At 31.6% G+C, this 16,768-nt stretch overlaps 2 protein-coding genes across 4 annotated transcripts; both read right to left on the reverse strand.

The window, feature by feature from the left end:
• Positions 1 to 6,890: 6,890 nt before the first annotated feature.
• Positions 6,891 to 8,291, reverse strand: LOC111907541 (probable receptor-like protein kinase At5g24010). Its single transcript, XM_023903336.1, has one exon. The coding sequence runs from the start codon at positions 8,289 to 8,291 to the stop codon at positions 6,891 to 6,893; it is 1,401 nt and encodes a 466-aa protein (XP_023759104.1).
• A 1,322-nt stretch (positions 8,292 to 9,613) lies between these two features.
• Positions 9,614 to 11,030, reverse strand: LOC111907543 (uncharacterized). 3 transcript variants are annotated; one of them, XM_023903340.2, is made up of 3 exons: positions 10,808 to 11,030; positions 10,277 to 10,346; positions 9,614 to 10,151 (listed from the first exon to the last, which is right to left on the reverse strand). In XM_023903340.2, the coding sequence occupies exons 2-3, from the start codon at positions 10,337 to 10,339 to the stop codon at positions 9,717 to 9,719; spliced, it is 498 nt and encodes a 165-aa protein (XP_023759108.1). In that variant the 5' UTR covers positions 10,340 to 10,346; positions 10,808 to 11,030; the 3' UTR covers positions 9,614 to 9,716. The 3 variants fall into 3 exon arrangements, with proteins under 3 accessions (XP_023759108.1, XP_023759107.1, XP_023759109.1); XM_023903339.2 differs by having other exon boundaries at positions 10,277 to 10,350; XM_023903341.3 differs by lacking the exon at positions 10,277 to 10,346 and having other exon boundaries at positions 10,808 to 11,024.
• Between the last annotated feature and the right edge of the window lie 5,738 nt (positions 11,031 to 16,768).

Below are 16,768 nucleotides of genomic sequence, written 5' to 3' on the forward strand. Positions count from 1 at the left end.
GGTGCTTATATGAATTGTATTCAAGAAGGAATTTTTCCTACACAATTTTATGAAAAAACTACATCTAGACTTACTGGTGCCAGAGGTACAAAATTAATTGTAAATTATAAAGTTTCTGATGTTCATATTTGTAATGACAAAGATTACTGTTATAAAACTCACCTAATTTTAGTAAAAGATCTCTCTTCTCCTTTAATTCTAGGAACGCCTTTCATTACAAAACTGTATCCTTCTATGGTTCATGATGATGGTATAAGAACCAATGTCTTTGGAAAGGAAATTATATTTAAATTTTGTGAACCTCCTCTATATTCAACGATTAATGTCCTTAATTATAAAACGCAACAAGCCAAATATCTTATTAACGAAATAAATAATGTTCGAATAACTAATCAATTAAATGATAATAATATTCAAAATAAAATAACAGGTTTAAATTTAAAATTTGAAAAAAATGTTTGTTCTAATATTCCTAATGCCTTTTGGAATAGAAAGCAATATATTGTAAAACTACCATATATAAAAAAATTTTAATGAAAATGATATTCCTTCAAAATCTAGAGCCATTCACATGAATAATGAATTGGAAAGTCATTGTAAAAATGAAATTCAGGATTTAATAAATAAAAAACTGATAAGACCTTCTAAATCACCATGGTCTTGTTCAGCATTTTATGTCATGAATGCCGCAGAATTAGAAAGAGGATCACCAAGATTAGTTATCAATTATAAACCTTTAAACAAAGTTTTAGAATGGATTCGTTATCCTATTCCTAATAAACGAAATTTGCTAAAAAAGCTTTATGATTCAAAAATATTTTCAAAGTTTGATATGAAATCAGGATTTTGGCAAATACAACTTCATGAAGAAGATAAATACAAAACTGGTTTTAATGTTCCCTTTGGGCATTTTGAATGGAATGTAATGTCTTTTGGATTAAAAAATGCTCCTTCTGAATTCCAAAATATTATGAATGATATCATAACTCCTATAAGTAGTTTTGCTATTGCTTATATTGACGATGTCCTAATTTTTTCAAAATCAATTGATCAACATTTTAAACATTTAAATCAATTTCATGACTTAATTTATCAAAATGGTTTAGCTGTCTCTGCAACAAAAATGCATTTATTTAAAAATGAAAGTCGTTTTTTAGGACATGATATAGTCAAAAACACTATTAGACCTATTACAAGAAGCTTGCAATTTTCTACTAAATTTCCTGATGAAATTAAAGATAAAAAGCAACTTCAAAGATTTTTAGGATGCTTAAATTATATCCATGATTTTTTCAAAGATTTAGGGATCATATGTAAACCACTTTATAATCGATTAAAAGACAATCCTGAACCATGGACTCAAAAACATACAGATATAATTAAATATATAAAACAAAAGGTCCCTACTTTGCCATGTTTAAATTTACCTCATCCCAATGCCAAAATCATAGTTGAAACCGATGCTAGTGATATTGGATTCGGAGGAATTTTAAAACAAAAATTTGTTAACTCAACTGAAGAGCAATTGGTTCGATATTACTCTGGTGCATGGAATGATACATAGAAAAACTATTCAACTGTCAAAAAAGAAATTTTAAGCATTGTTTTATGTATTAAGAAATTTGAAGATGATTTATTTATGAAAAGTTTTTTATTAAGAATAGATTGTCAATCTGCAAAAACTATTTTGGAAAAAAAAAAATGTAAAAAATATTATTTCCAAGCAAATTTTTGCTCGTTGGCAAGCCCTCTTAGGTAACTTTGATTTCGAAATAGAATTTATAAAGGGAGAAAATAATTCGCTTCCTGACTTTCTTTCTCGAGAATTTTTGCAGGGAAAATGGGTTCGTCGTCCTCTTCCAAACATGATGACAAGAAGCCAGTCTCTCAAAATCTTGTTCCAGTCTCTCAAAAGCTAGTTCCATTTCAAAATCAAAATCGTTTTTCTCCTTTAACTCCTACTTCTAAGAATTCACAACTTTATTCTAATATCCTTCAGTCAAAGCTTGTTACTCCAACAGTTACTTCAACCGACACAATAAGCCCTTTTGCAAAACCTATAACTCCTCAAACTCAAAAATCTATTACTCCTAGCCCTTCTACAAAAACTCCTTATGTTCTTAATCCAAATTTCCTAAGAGTTCAAATTCTTGAAGATTTTCAAATCCATAAGTTACACCAAGGTTTTCATGTTCTCACAAATCATCTCTTTGGACAAGGGAAAACCTTTTATGTTGATTCGTATAAAACCCGAGAATATTATCAAGCTATTCTGCAAGAATCTGGTTCAGTCAATTTTGTTCATCGTTTTAATTCTAAAGAGGGAAACATTGATTTTAGCAAAGCTCATATTATCAAAATCATTTCTCCAGAAAGTTGGGTTCCAAACCTTCACTCTGCAAAACCTCTTATAAGTTATCCTGCTTATCCCAGATTTTCTTACTATGATTATCAAGACGCCTGGACTAAGGCATTCTTTATTCAGAATTATTCACATTCATGGTTTATCTTCTTTGATTTGAACCTCAATTGTGAATATCCAAGATGGTTTATCAATTGGTACAAATATATAGGTATTCTTCCAAATTGTTTGCCAAAAGAAATTTACGCTGGATATCTCAAATTTAAAGAATTGTTTATTCAACAAATTCCAGAATTTGAATACATGTTACAATTCACCATGATAATTAAAGTTCCATGGATAATGTCTTGGACTTTTCATTATCAAGAAGCAAAGGATTCCTCTCCTCCTTAGCTTAATCGCCAATTTCGCTCAAAATGGTGGGATAAAATGAAGATTTCCCAAGCCAGTGAACAAGCAGTAATTAAACATTATCAAGAAATATATATTCAAAAACCAGAAGTTGAAGCCACTTTTATCAACAGTCTTCCCAAAAGTGATGTGGATTGAATTGCAAGAATTAAAGATGTTGCTACCTCTTCCCCTGAAGAACTTCAAAAATTACTTCAAGAAATTCGCCAAACTCCATCAGTTTCTGACGATTCTCCAAAATCTATAAAGAATGATTTATTTGAAGACACTCAAGACCCTTTTGATGATCCTTATGAAGAATAAGAAATCATTATCCATAAATTTGATGTAATACTTTAAATGTAGGATATTTCGTTTCTTCTATTATCAAAATTTCGTTTTTCAAATACGTATGCATGTATACTATGTAGGTATTCATGTATTTATGTATAAATAATTTTTATCAAAATTATTATCAAATCTATAATCAATGATGATATGAAGACAAAAAACTTTAGAAGATGCTCTATAATGGCTTGCTTTATCAAAAGAAGATGGTCATTAATTACAAACGACAATTGTTTCAAAAGATGAATGACAACCACTTTCAAGGACAACCACTTACAAGTAATTATTTCTATTGATTGGCTATGGGTTCTTACGGTGAAAAATATCACTAGATGATTTCAAGACTTTGAAGACTCCAAGATGATTATAAATAAAGACTATCCTTTATTTGAAGACAGAAGAAAAAAATCATTCAAAAAAAAAATGTTCATCTCATGCCTAAAAAATCTCCAAGAGTCTCTCTTTCTACTAGTAGATGTTCAAAGTCTTTAGATTTTCAAATAATTCTTTCTCCAGAAGTATGTACTGATTGTAATTCAAGCCTAATTCAAGAAGGTATTATCTAAAATATTTTATCGTTGTGTTGTTTTTATTTCTCTATGATAATTTCATTTCAAGTTATTCTAACTATTAATTCTACAAGATTTGAAATTTTTGTTAAAATAGTAATCGTTTTTAATAATCAAATTAATCAAATTCATGCTTAAATCATTTAATTATGTCTAACAAAATCTTGATGAATTGTATTCCTAATAGAAATATTTTTTTAAAAATACAGCAAATCCAAGAATCTATAAATAACTCTTAGCAAAATCTTAAAGATTCTTATAAAACTACTAATCAAGGTACAAATTTAAACAATAATCATATTCTTGATGTTAGACGGTTCATAAGAGCAAGTATAAAAATTCGTTACAAGTAGATACGTTATCTAAAAACAAAACTATTTGTTTTCTAATTGATAATTATCTCTAATATTTATTATTATCTCTAATCTCTAATTGATAATTTCGTCGAGAAATATATACCATATATATATATATATATATATATATATATATATATATATATATATATATATATATATATATATATATATAGCCAGGTTATAATGTAGATAGACAACTATTGTGTGGACGTGTGGATAATGCTATTTTATAAAAATTACTAAGAGAATATGTTGTTTAGTAATATGAATACGTTCAATCTCACAAAACTATTGTTATTTTAATAGATTCTCACCAATTTTAATTTATTTTTGTTCTCATTCATCGTTTTTTATTAATTTTAATTCTTACAGAATACGACTCAATAAACATCATGATAACATTCTGACAAAATGAGAATAATTAAAAAAAAAGTGTATAATAACCTTATGGACGATTTAATTAATGAAAATGCATAATAATTAAAATAATTATATAAGATTGAACGTATCTATATTATCAAACAACATATTTTCTTTGTAATTCTCATAGAATAACATTATCCACACGTCAACACAATAGATGTAAATCCACATTTGAACCTCTCTCTCTCTCTCTCTCTCTCTCTCTCTCTCTCTCTATATATATATATATATATATATATATATATATATATATATATATATATATATATATATATATATATATATATATATATATATATATATATATATATATATATATATATATATATATATATATATATATATATAAACTGTTTCTACGGGTATTAAGCTAATGTTGAAACAAAAAGATAGGTCTCTCATGTATTTTATTCTTTCCGGAATGAAAAAAAAAGATGTACCCCCATCATAATGAACTTGTCCTTTTAATCGAATGAAATACAAGAAAAAAAAAAGATGGTTCGCTATGATTGGACGTACTCTTTTATCCTATGAAATACATAAGGGCCCATCGTTTTCTACCAACATGCAACTTGGATTGATGGATTCACATGGGGCCTAAGCCCTACTTCGGTAACTAAAAATGACAAAAACTTGATTGAGAAGTGTGAGAAGGAGATGAAGATTCAAAAAAAAATCAACGCTTAGCTCAAACAAGAAGCTACAAAGTCAAGTCTGGAAGATAGGGCTATAAACGAATCCAACGAACACAAACGGTGGTTGTTCATATTTGTTCGTTTAAGTTAGCCGAACAAATGAACGAACATGAACAGATAAATAAACGAGTTTTCTTGTTCATGTTCGTTTGTTTAACAAATTACATTGTTCATGTCCGTTTGTTTATGTTCATGAACAATTTAAATGTAAACGAACAAACATAAACAAACAAAAATACAAAAAAAAACATAATTAAACATATATGAATATATATGAACATAAATGAACATATAATATAGTAATGTAATCAAACACGGTTAAGCATATATGAACATAAAATGAACCTACATTAAAAAACATAAACGAACATAAACAAACGTAAACAAACAATATAAACGAACGTTCACGAACATAATTGAACGAACGAGACCATTGTTCATGTTCGTTCGTTTAACTAAACGAACGATAATTTATGTTCGTGTTCGTTCATTTATTAAACAAACAAACATAAACGAACTTCCTGCCGAACGGTTCATGAACGTTCAGTTCGTTTACAGCCCTAGTGATAGAGGGAGTGGAGGTCTAAAAGTTAGAATATAACACGATGGGAAGGGTAGGCAACTACAATATGTCAATTAATATGTCAACTAAGCATTAAATACGTCAGATAAGCAACCAAGTTAGTATAAGGTGTGATATGAACGAAACGTATATTTGGATGGTATTATACGTACAAAGGCTTTACTTCTCGAGTATTTTTGTATTGACAAAACTTGAATGATGTTTTTTGTACAAATTTGAAACTTAGTTACCTTTCTAAGATATTTTTCCAAGCGAGTATTATTAACGCAATCAATTTGAACAAAACGTGTAATTGGACGACATTCTACGTACAAAGGCCTTAGTTTACTGGTATGTGGTATTTTTTATACCGACTATTACTTAACTTAAATAGTACTTTTTGAACAATTTTGAAACTTAATTACTTTAATAAGTCATTAATTTATACAAATCAAGAGAAATATAATTTTGCTCACCATTAATCCTACATACATGAGGTGACCAATAGGTGGTTTACCCAAAACGAACTTTTTTGTATTATTTTTAATTTTTTTATTAACAATTAGTATATTAAATATTATTACAAAAACTATAATTACAATAGTAAGCTTACTTTTAATATAGTTATTTATGATGTATACATTAAACATATAATTTGGACACATTAGAATAAATAGATGTGTCGCTCCATGATGGAAATCGATGTTTTTATACATTTCATGGGTGACAGAAACTGAAACAACATAATTTTCATGGGACATAATATTAAATTATTAGCACATACTTTAAAAATAATAATTACTACAACAAAGTTGCATTCGTATTAATCAAGAACATAACAAGCCAATAACTTATATATACTGCATGAACAAGAACTCTGCAGGAATACTATTTCAAAAACAAACCCTAACAACTTTTATTTTCATCACAAAGAGACCATCATTCTTATGATTATGAAAATGCAAAGATATAATTAGACAAACAAAAGTGGGGAGTTTGTCTAAAAATCTTTCATTCTTGACATTTTCATAAGATCAATGGTCAATTTGCAATGAAAAAACAAGAACTATAGCTTAAAATTCGTTTTGAAAAGTTATAAACTTACATTGTATAGAGAGAGAGATATACATACTTGAAATCCATTCTTTAAATCTTCTTCTTCATTTTGTATGATTCTTGAAATTAAACCTCAACCCCATTAGACTTTGGAAAGCTAGATTTAAGATCAATTTCAGACACATCAACGGGTACTCTTGACCACCCAAAAGAATCTTTGACCTCAGTTTTTCTTCGCATAACCAGAAATGCAATTGCCAACAAACATACTGCACCAGTCAATGATAGTAAACGACTCATTTGACCATTTGACCTGTTCTTTGACTCCAACTGGTCAACACACACTTCACCATTAAGACTCCTCCATGAATTATCCATCTTAAATATCTCTAACCCGTTTAAGATACCATCAACAGCATGTGATCTGCTCAAATTTGAAGGCCCGATTTCAACTCTTATTGCATCAGAAAACTTCTCAGGGTCAACCACAAAGTCAGCATAGAAAGGTGAAGCTAGCACATAGTTTGTGAGGGTTGAAAGATCCACATTCTCATAAGCTAAATTCCCGTTTAGATACACATTGAAATATATCATTCCAAGAGAAATGCTTGCAATATCACAGAAATGTAACCTCACAAGATAGCTAAAACGCTTTTCTACAGGGAAAACCCATGTCATATTCAGTTTTGGGATTGAATCATTCAAACTAGAAATCATTCTTGCACTGTTGTACATGTTATCAGGACCAACTTCACGGCTTGCACCACCTAAATGGTACTGAATTCGACCATCAAAGTGAATTTTACTGTAACTTTTTAAAGAAGCATCAGAAAGTTTCAAGAACTTATCATCAGGAACCCAATTTCTCCATAAGGAATCATTAAAAGGAGTTACTTTTACACCACCAACATTGATCCTATACATAGTCTCATATGCGTGTCTGATATTGATCCTATCATTTTGATCAGAACTCACATACTCATCGGGAATCAAATCTTTAGGAGCAGAAATCACCTCAATCGCGTTAACAAATGCAAAACTAGATCTATCTGCTGGCATAAACCTAATCACGAGCTCATCATCATCAACCCAAATCAAAAAGTCCTTAATTATAGGGCTTCCTTTTGGGGCAGCGAAATTGTGTAATAGCACGTATCCATTAGCAGAAACATGAAATTGATCATGACAAGTACCACCAATATTCTTGAAACCGAATCTATGAAAATGAATACGTACCAGGTGCGTCCCTTTTTCTTTGATTTTGAACTTGTAATCTGAGGGTTTCGTGAAAACCCTAGCAGTGTGATAAATTGGGGACAAACTGGGATCTGGGTTCGAGTTCTTTAATCCGAATGATTTCGTTGCTGAGAGTACCGCAGACGATCCATCTTGGGTGAACGTCCGGTGGTCTAGGTCAACCACCGTGGGTTCGGTGGTGCCACAGTCGATGAGGTAGTGATCAGCGGGGGAGAAAGCGGAGACAACGGCGAGGGAAATAAGAAGAAGAGATGTAATTCGGATCGACATCGCTAGCATTTGATGATTCTGAATTGGAAAATTTAATCAAAATTTGTTGAAATTTAATCGATGTGAAGAAGAAATTTGGGGTCTTGACGCGTTGTTTAGCTTCACTGTCATTACCTGTAGACTTTTTCAACTTGAGCGGTTCTTCTACGGTGGCACCTTTTTCTCCATTTTCAAGTTTGGCCACCATAGTTTTAAACTTTACAAAATAGACACGAATTATTTTCGGTTGAATAAGAATGCGTTTAATCACTAGTTTTCTCAAAACAGATTATGATCTTTATTTCTCAACTTCTTAGATTTAAAATAATCAGTTTTAGATAAATTTGTAAGGTGGTGATAAAGAAAACGTACTATCAAAGATCAAAAAAGGACAAATGCAATAACTTGTTACATACTTTCACTTCATTTCTTCTTTTGTCAAGGACTTTAAAGTTTAATAGTAAAACAAATTATATTTTTTAAAATAGTTACATGGGTGTATCCTACAAAACTAGTCAAGTTGTAATTGGAAACCGATAATTGTTAGTTATCACTAACCAACGAGTAAAAGAAATGAGCTTATAAGTAAACTAGATATAAAAACCATGTATTATATGGGTTTATTTAAAAGAAAATTTACATATAAAATTTAAGAAGTTTGAATTTATAAGAAAAAATTTTAAAATATTGAATTATTAAAATTAAAGTGTTTTTTTTGTTTTAAATTTAAAGAAATAATTTAGATAGATAAACAAAGGAGTTAAATTAAAATTTTGAAATTGAAAAAAAAAAGTCAATTAATGAAATTGATATACATTTATTATTACATTTATTATAACTAAATATTATGTAAAATTTAATGAAATGGAAAAAAAACCACAAAATATCACATGGAAAAAAATTTAATTGAAAATAATCACAAAATAACATGTGGCTAAATCAATAAAAATGTGACATATAGCAAAAAGATTTTTATTTATTAAAGTAGATTATTAGAATAGATTTCATATTTTATCATTAAAAGACAAAAATACCCTCCATTTGTATAAATACAGAAAAAAAAATTCAAGTAAGGAGGTGTTTGGCTTATATTTTTGGGAGCCAAAAGTTTTTTTGGCAAAAGTTACAAAAAGACAGCTTTTTCTGACTTTTTCAAAAATTCATTTTTCCTTATATAAAAAATCAAAAAAGTAGCTTTTAAAATGGTGTTAGCATTCTATCTTTTCCAAAAAGAACTTTTGGCCCCTCAAAAGATAAGCCAAACACCCCCTAAAAAGATTAAAATTTACACATGTTTTATCATTAAATTTTCATTTCGTTTCCTACCAACCAACCAAAACACGTAACAAATTACAATTCCTTCATATAGAAATTCCTTTAATAGATTTCATTCATTCTACAAACATTCTGCAAACCAAAAGCCATGTAATTATCACTTTACATTCCTCAAAACTGAATCTCATTCGGTTCTGATGCCTTCGGGTACCCTTTATACTCCAATTTCATATTTAAAGTTGCACAAATAGCCCGAAATTTCAACCTTAACAATCCCATAATATCCGTTACATTCTCATTTTCAGGGTCCAAAATCGGATATTTTGACACCAATTCATCCATTTCTTTAATCTTTTTTTGAACCCGGGTCGAGAAACATGTGGGTTCAATTTGAATCACAGAGGTCCAAACATCAATGCAACCTCTATAAAACCCTAATTCTTCACCAGTTATGAACCCGGTTTTTATTCCAACTTCATGTCCATCGTCTTTTCCTGAAGCAAAACCAGTCTTGTAGCCTTCTTGATAGCCTTCGTTTAAGTGGGTGTCTTCTAAATTTAGTGAAGGACCAAATATGTCATCAAGATCCATATAGCAAGTGCTAATCTGTTGAATATGTTGAGATAAATGTGATTTACTCAAGGGTAAAATGGTCATTTACAGTTATTGAGTTATTCAAACAGTTTATTTGGTCAAAATAAAGAAACAATGTTTGTTCATATTGAGCTTACAGAAACAAGGCCTGACTTCATTTTTGATATGTTAATGGGGTGAATTGCTGAAAATAGTAGCATACTTTACCTAGCTAATACAAATCAAGTTTTTCAACAATAGAAGAGTATCAAACTTTACATGATCAATTATAATGAAAATCAGAATTATAGAATGGGTAATTAGATAAGGCTTAAGCATTTCAACAAACACTTGTAAGGCATCATCACCATACAATCTGTTGTCATTTGTCAACCATCGCACCTCAAAAAATTACCCACGATCAGAACAGAAAAAACTAAGATACTATTGCATCTAACAGATTTACAATCAAAGTACATACCAATTTTTTCAATCTAACAGATTCAAGTAAACTTTTTTAATCTAACAGATTCCAAAAAGCAGCAATCAGAACGTATGATCCACAATCAATAACATTATTCCGAAATAATCCTAGAAATCAGAAATTGAGATTCCATTTGATAGATTGACAGTCGATTTTTTCAGAACGGAGAAAACTAAAAGATGTGAAACTGAGGAGGGAACCGTACCTGTAAACTTTGTATTGAGCTTGGGACCGTAAATGTTTTGTAAGCAAATGGAAGAACCAGACGATTGACGATTGACGATTGACTGGATCGATGGCAGCGACGAAGACGAGACGAAAGAGAAAGGGTGGAACTGGAATGGATGAAGCAATGAGAGGCGTAGAGATGGAGAAGGGTATTATTGTTATTTCTTTCGGAAGCTATTCTGATTTCCTAAACCCTTTTTTCAACATATTGTTTTTTAAAAAGCAATAAATCAATAAATAAAAAGTTAAAACACAAAACTAAACACGTATTCATATCATTAGGCTGAGGAGGACCGTTCACTATTCGGATAAACCGAATTATCTAATTGGATAATTTTGATTGGATTATTTGGTTCGGATATTTGGATTTTTGGATTGGTTTTCAACAAAACCGAATTATTGTTTTGGATTTCGGATTGATTTTGGTTTATAAAATAAGAACCGAATAGTCAAAAAAACCGAATAAACATTTAATTTTTATCTATTTATAATATATATCTATAGTTTTTTTATTAATTTTGTAATTTATTTTTTTCAAATAGGAACGTTTCACCCGATAAAGAAATATTAATATGCATTTTCACTCAAAAGTTTTCTATCTATAAAATATTTAACTATAATATATCTTCTTATTAGTTGTTTATAAATTTCAAATCACAACTAAGTAATTTGTTTTTGCTTCTTGTGTAAAGTTTAGTAATATTATAATTATTTGTCGTTTTAAAATGTTTCGGTTTTTGAAAACCGAATTATAAAAACCGATCCAACCGAACTGTAATTGGATCAGATCGGATTGGATTTAAATTTAGTTTGACTATTCGGATCCATGTTTTGAAAACCGAAATCAATTTGGATTCACTTGATTGGATCAGATCAAACCGATCAATCCAAAAGAACACCCCTAAGGTTGAGTGCTTCTTCTAGTTGAAGCACGAAAAAAAAATCAATATTGGAGATCGGTTTTAAAAAAGACTAAGACAGATCGGTTTTAAAACAAGACTAGGTCGCTTCCAAATATGTCTTAAAAAAAATTAGACCTCAGACTGACACAAGACCGATCTCAAAAAAAAAAAAAAAAAAAAAAAAAAAAAAAAAAAAGCTTATAAACATATCATTATTATGTCAATTACACATTTTTAACAACAAATTATCCAATTTTTCCTTTCCCATTTTTCTTTTACTAAATTTTTGTATATAATTGTTACTAAATCTTAATGTACTATTGTAGTGTTTATCACATATTTGTTAATGGGAAAACTAGAAACTAAAAAAACAAAACAAAATAAAACCGAAACGAAAAAAATCTTTAAAACCGAACCGAAAGACACACGCAAAAACCACGAGACCAAAACTAGTTCCAGAAAGATGGCCCCGAACCAGTCCAAAAAATATCAATCCGTTTCAAAACCGAACTACTACTACGAGACGGTTCCAAGACAAGTCGGACCACCGATATGCTCTCTAGCTTCTTCCATATTATTTTGTTATTAGTTGGGCAAAATTTGAACATGACAGGCCTGTTGGGCCAAATTTGAACATGGCATACCTTCGTTATCATTGTAATTATGAGCCTAATATTTGTTTGATAGATATCGATGAAAGTTTATCCACAAACTAGCAAATTAAGGGAAATCAATTACATTAATATATAAGATGTTTAATAACCAAAACTAGATGAAGGTCACCCGCGTCATTGGCGCGGGTTTGAATGGTCAGGAGTTTAAAACAAAATGTTTTTTTTGATACATTGAATAGAAAGCTGGTACATAAAAAATGATATGTAGGGCTGTTTGGTCCAAAATTGTTAGGTCTAAAACTGTTAAAATCAAATTTTTTTAAGTAACAAAGCAATATGTAGGGGCAGTTTGGTCCAAAACTATTAAAATAATTTTTTAAGTATAAAAACAATATGCAGGGGCAGTTTAGTCCAAAACTGTTAAAATAAAAAAAAATAAGTATACATATAGTATGCAGGAACAGTTTGATCCAAAATGTTAAAAACAAAAAAAAATTAAATATAAAAACAATATGTAGGGGCAGTTTGATCCAAAACTGTTAAAAATCAAATTTTTTTTGAAGTATAAAAACAGTATGCAGGGGCAAATTTTGGACCGAAGTAGCAATGGTGAATGAAATACAGGGACTAAGCTTATAACTACAGTAAAAATAGTAGATTCCAAATATTCATAGAACACACAGTAAAAATAGTAGATTCCTAATATTCATAGTTTTTTAAAGTAAATAAAAGAAGGACAAATTACATCTAATAACAATATACTTTACACTCGCTAGAATTTTGGGTAAATAAGGGTAAGTACATTGCTATTATGGGTAAATAAATAAAGCGCAAATAGCCATAAGTTACTCTAAAAAGATTCCAAATGTAGTATTTATAATACAAGAGAATTAATTAATAAACACCTGGCCTAAGTCGGGGTCCTCAACAACAATGTCATTGCAGCTAGGGTGAGCAAACCCATACCAAGAAACCGACTAAAACTGACGAAACTGAAACCGAAGCAAAACCGACGGTTAGGGTTTGAGTTTTTTTAAAACCGAAGGTTCGAGTTCGATTTTTACCCAGAAACCGACCCATCCAACCAGAGAAACCGACCCATACTTAAAGCCTCAAGAAACTGACCCATCTAATCCGAGAAACCGCCAGTGGCGACGCTAGCTCCAGCGACCCTACGGATCACAGATTGTCGACAGGGCAAGCCAAATACTCCTGTGGTAAGGAGCTGAGCCTTCCAGCTGACCGCCGAGGAGGCGCGTGTCGCACCAGATGTGGTGACGGGTATGTTTCTTCTCCCTATCTTTTATTGTGTTTCAGCTTTGATATTTATGTTCCATGTATTCTGTTTTAGGATCGTTCCATGTGAACGGTATCCCAGTGCTGATGTTATTTGACTCGGGAGCTACCCGATCTTTCGATTCTCTTTCACTCAACAAGAGGTTTGCTGAGTCTTTAAGCACGTTAGATTGTCTTTTAGAGGTCGAGATTGCAGACGGGCGATCCATCCGGGCATCAGAGGTTTATAGAGATTGTGTCCTGAGGATGTATGACGAGTGTTACCTCATAGATTTGGTTCCCATTCCTTAGCGAGGGAACAAGGTCATCATAGGCATGGATTGGTTGAACCCTAATTAGGCGATGATTGACTGTAAGCAGCAGTTGGTTCGGGTTAGGATCCCAAGTGAGGGGGAGCTGGTGATTCAGGGTGAGAGACCGCAGCGTGGACCGGTCATGTGTTCAGCAGCGAGAGTCAGACGCTACCTTCATGAGGGATCTACAAGTTTTGTCGCCTATATTATGGATACCCGGGAGGAGGGTAAGGCCACCGTGAGCGATGTGCCAGTTGTGCGGGAGTATCCGAATGTGTTCCCAGAGGACTTGTCTAGGGTACCTCCGGAGAGACAGATGGTGTTTAGGATTGACCTAGTTCCGGATGCGGTTCTGATAGTCAATGCACCATATCGACTGATTCCTCCCGAGATGCAGGAGTTGTCTACATAGCTGCAGGAGCTGTTAGACAAGGGATAGTGTGCATGTCGGGATTTCGTGGCCACATATACCACGATGATGTTCGTCGTCAGTATACCGTTTGGTCTTATTGTTTTTCTTGACAACCGAATTTCATTGTAGCTATGGGTTTTATATATATATATATATATATATATATATATATATATATATATATATATATATATATATATATATATATATATATATATATATATATATATATATATGGGACGGTTCACTTGAGATTAAAAAAAATAGAGATCTTGAGATTAAACCTCAGCCACATATTTCGCATTTGCCGCTCTAATGCTCCAGTGTACCAGCAGCAACGACGTATGCCTAATCATAAATGATTATATGGCAGAGAGGTATAATCATACATGATTATACGTGTTTATACGTATATGCATAATCATAAATGATTATACATATATGTCTGTTCACAGATTGAGTAATTATAAATGATTATTACAGTTAGTCGCAGAAGAGGTGGTGGTGACAGAGGTGGCGGTGGTATAAATAATGGAGGTGACAATGGTGGGGTCGACCAGTGTCAAAGGTAGTGGTAGTGGTGGTGGCGGTGGCTGATGTGTGAAAACTCACTTAGTTTTAAACCTACTTTTAATTATCAAATAACACACAAAAGGTAGTGAACCTATCAATTGTGGTATAGCTAAATAAGCAGGGTATCGATCACAGGGAACGGTGATATGTGTATTTTTTATATATATTTTTATACACTTTATCTTAATATTTTGGCCTTATTTATTCTATTTTAGAACTAAAAAGTACTCATAATGCTTTGAATTATGTTTTGCAGCTAATTGTTGTCAATGAAGCACAAAAGAAAAGACTGAATCGGGAACCGGGCTTAGAAGCTAAAAGAAATCAAAATTGCTGAAAAAGTGAGTACGCCCCGCGTAAGGAAATAGTACGCGCCGCGTACACCTTTGCACCGGATAGACTTGATCGCGTGATTATCTTGAGTACGCGCTGCGTAATCCTAAGTACGCCCAGCGTACTTAGGTCGGCCACAAAGATTATAAATATCGATTTATAGCTAACCAGGAGGGGAGGATTCGACTTCTAACCTAATTTAGTCGATAATTAACTTCTGTTAAGCCGTTTTGAGGGTCTAGAAGGCGGCCGGAAGGCCGTTAAGCTAACGGAAGCGGAGATCGGAAGGATTGGAGAGCGGATACATGTTGATTATCATATGGTTTGCTGACGTGACCATGTTTAGCATTCTATGGTGGTACTTTTCTGTATTTAGTTTCTGATTTAGGTGTAAAAACCTTTTACTTTGTGTTTATGATTGAATGAAGCTTTGATTATTAGACCAATTGCTATATTAAATAGTTTATTTGTGTTTAATTTATCTTGCCAAGCTTGTTTAAAGATCCTCATGTGTTAATGATGATTATTTTCTGTTAATTGTTAAGTGAATTGAGTTGCTTGAACATCTGCTTGATTTGCTTGTCTCTTATGATTTTTGATGACCATCGAGATTATAAGACTAGAAATAACGAATGTGAAACTAGAATTAACTTGAGAATAAGTAAGTTAATGTGTGAGCCTTGTTTGATGACCATCAACAAGAGGTTGATTAAATGTCTACATTGATTAACTATATTTACAAGTCTTGCTTGATACGAACTGAACACTAGGAAGCATGTTAGTTTAATCAACTGATCACTGTTTGAATTGACTTGTTTGCTAAAGGATTAGTTATAGTGAACGCGAATCTAATCATTTTAGGAATCGGTGAACATTGAATAAATGAATTTGTGTATGCAATTGTCTATGTTTTAAGGTGTAATTTATCTAAACCCAAGTACCTGAAGAGATGTGCTTTCCTGTTAGTTTATCGAGAGTTGTTAATTGATTTATTAAACCATTTTATTATTTTCGTGTAACCTATAATCTATAATCAAATATATTAAGTTAATCCACCGTTCCCTGTGATCGACACCCGACTTACCTAAGCTATACTGTAATCTGACTAGGTACACTGCCTATAAGTGCATAGATAGTCTAAGTTTGTTAGGTTATAAATATTAAAATTAGTGGGTACTTTTGTGCACATCAAGTTTTTGGCGCCGTTGCCGGGGATCCTTTTTTTGTTTTTATTTTGTTTTATTTGTTTTGTGTTATTTTTAGTTTAGTTTAGTTTTTAGTATTTGGTATGTAATTAAACTTTGATTTAGTTCGTTTTTCATGTTGATGCTCTTTGGTTGTTTAGATTTCTGCAGAATTTTCGCCCTTAGGAAGCTGGCAGTAAGTTCAGCAGCTAGGTCCGACTGTTGCTTGAGAGAGCGGTATGAGAGTTGAAGATTATAGTCGATACCCATGATTTGTCATAAGTGTGGGGAGCATATTTATGTCGTGAGCGATCGTTTTGAAGATTGTCAT

Source organism: Lactuca sativa, chromosome 3, assembly GCF_002870075.4.
Source record: "Lactuca sativa cultivar Salinas chromosome 3, Lsat_Salinas_v11, whole genome shotgun sequence".
Taxonomy (NCBI): Eukaryota; Viridiplantae; Streptophyta; class Magnoliopsida; order Asterales; family Asteraceae; genus Lactuca; species Lactuca sativa.

What these genes read in the sequence shown, in the direction of transcription:
- LOC111907541 (XM_023903336.1), bottom strand. Translation starts at nt 8,291, where the DNA reads ATGTCGATCCGAATTACATCTCTTCTTCTTATTTCCCTCGCCGTTGTC.
- LOC111907543 (XM_023903340.2), bottom strand. Translation starts at nt 10,339, where the DNA reads ATGCTACTATTTTCAGCAATTCACCCCATTAACATATCAAAAATGAAG. An exon ending in TGAAGTCAGGCCTTGTTTCT is followed by an intron (nt 10,152 to 10,276) that starts GTAAGCTCAATA and finishes CATATTCAACAG; the next exon opens with ATTAGCACTTGCTATATGGA.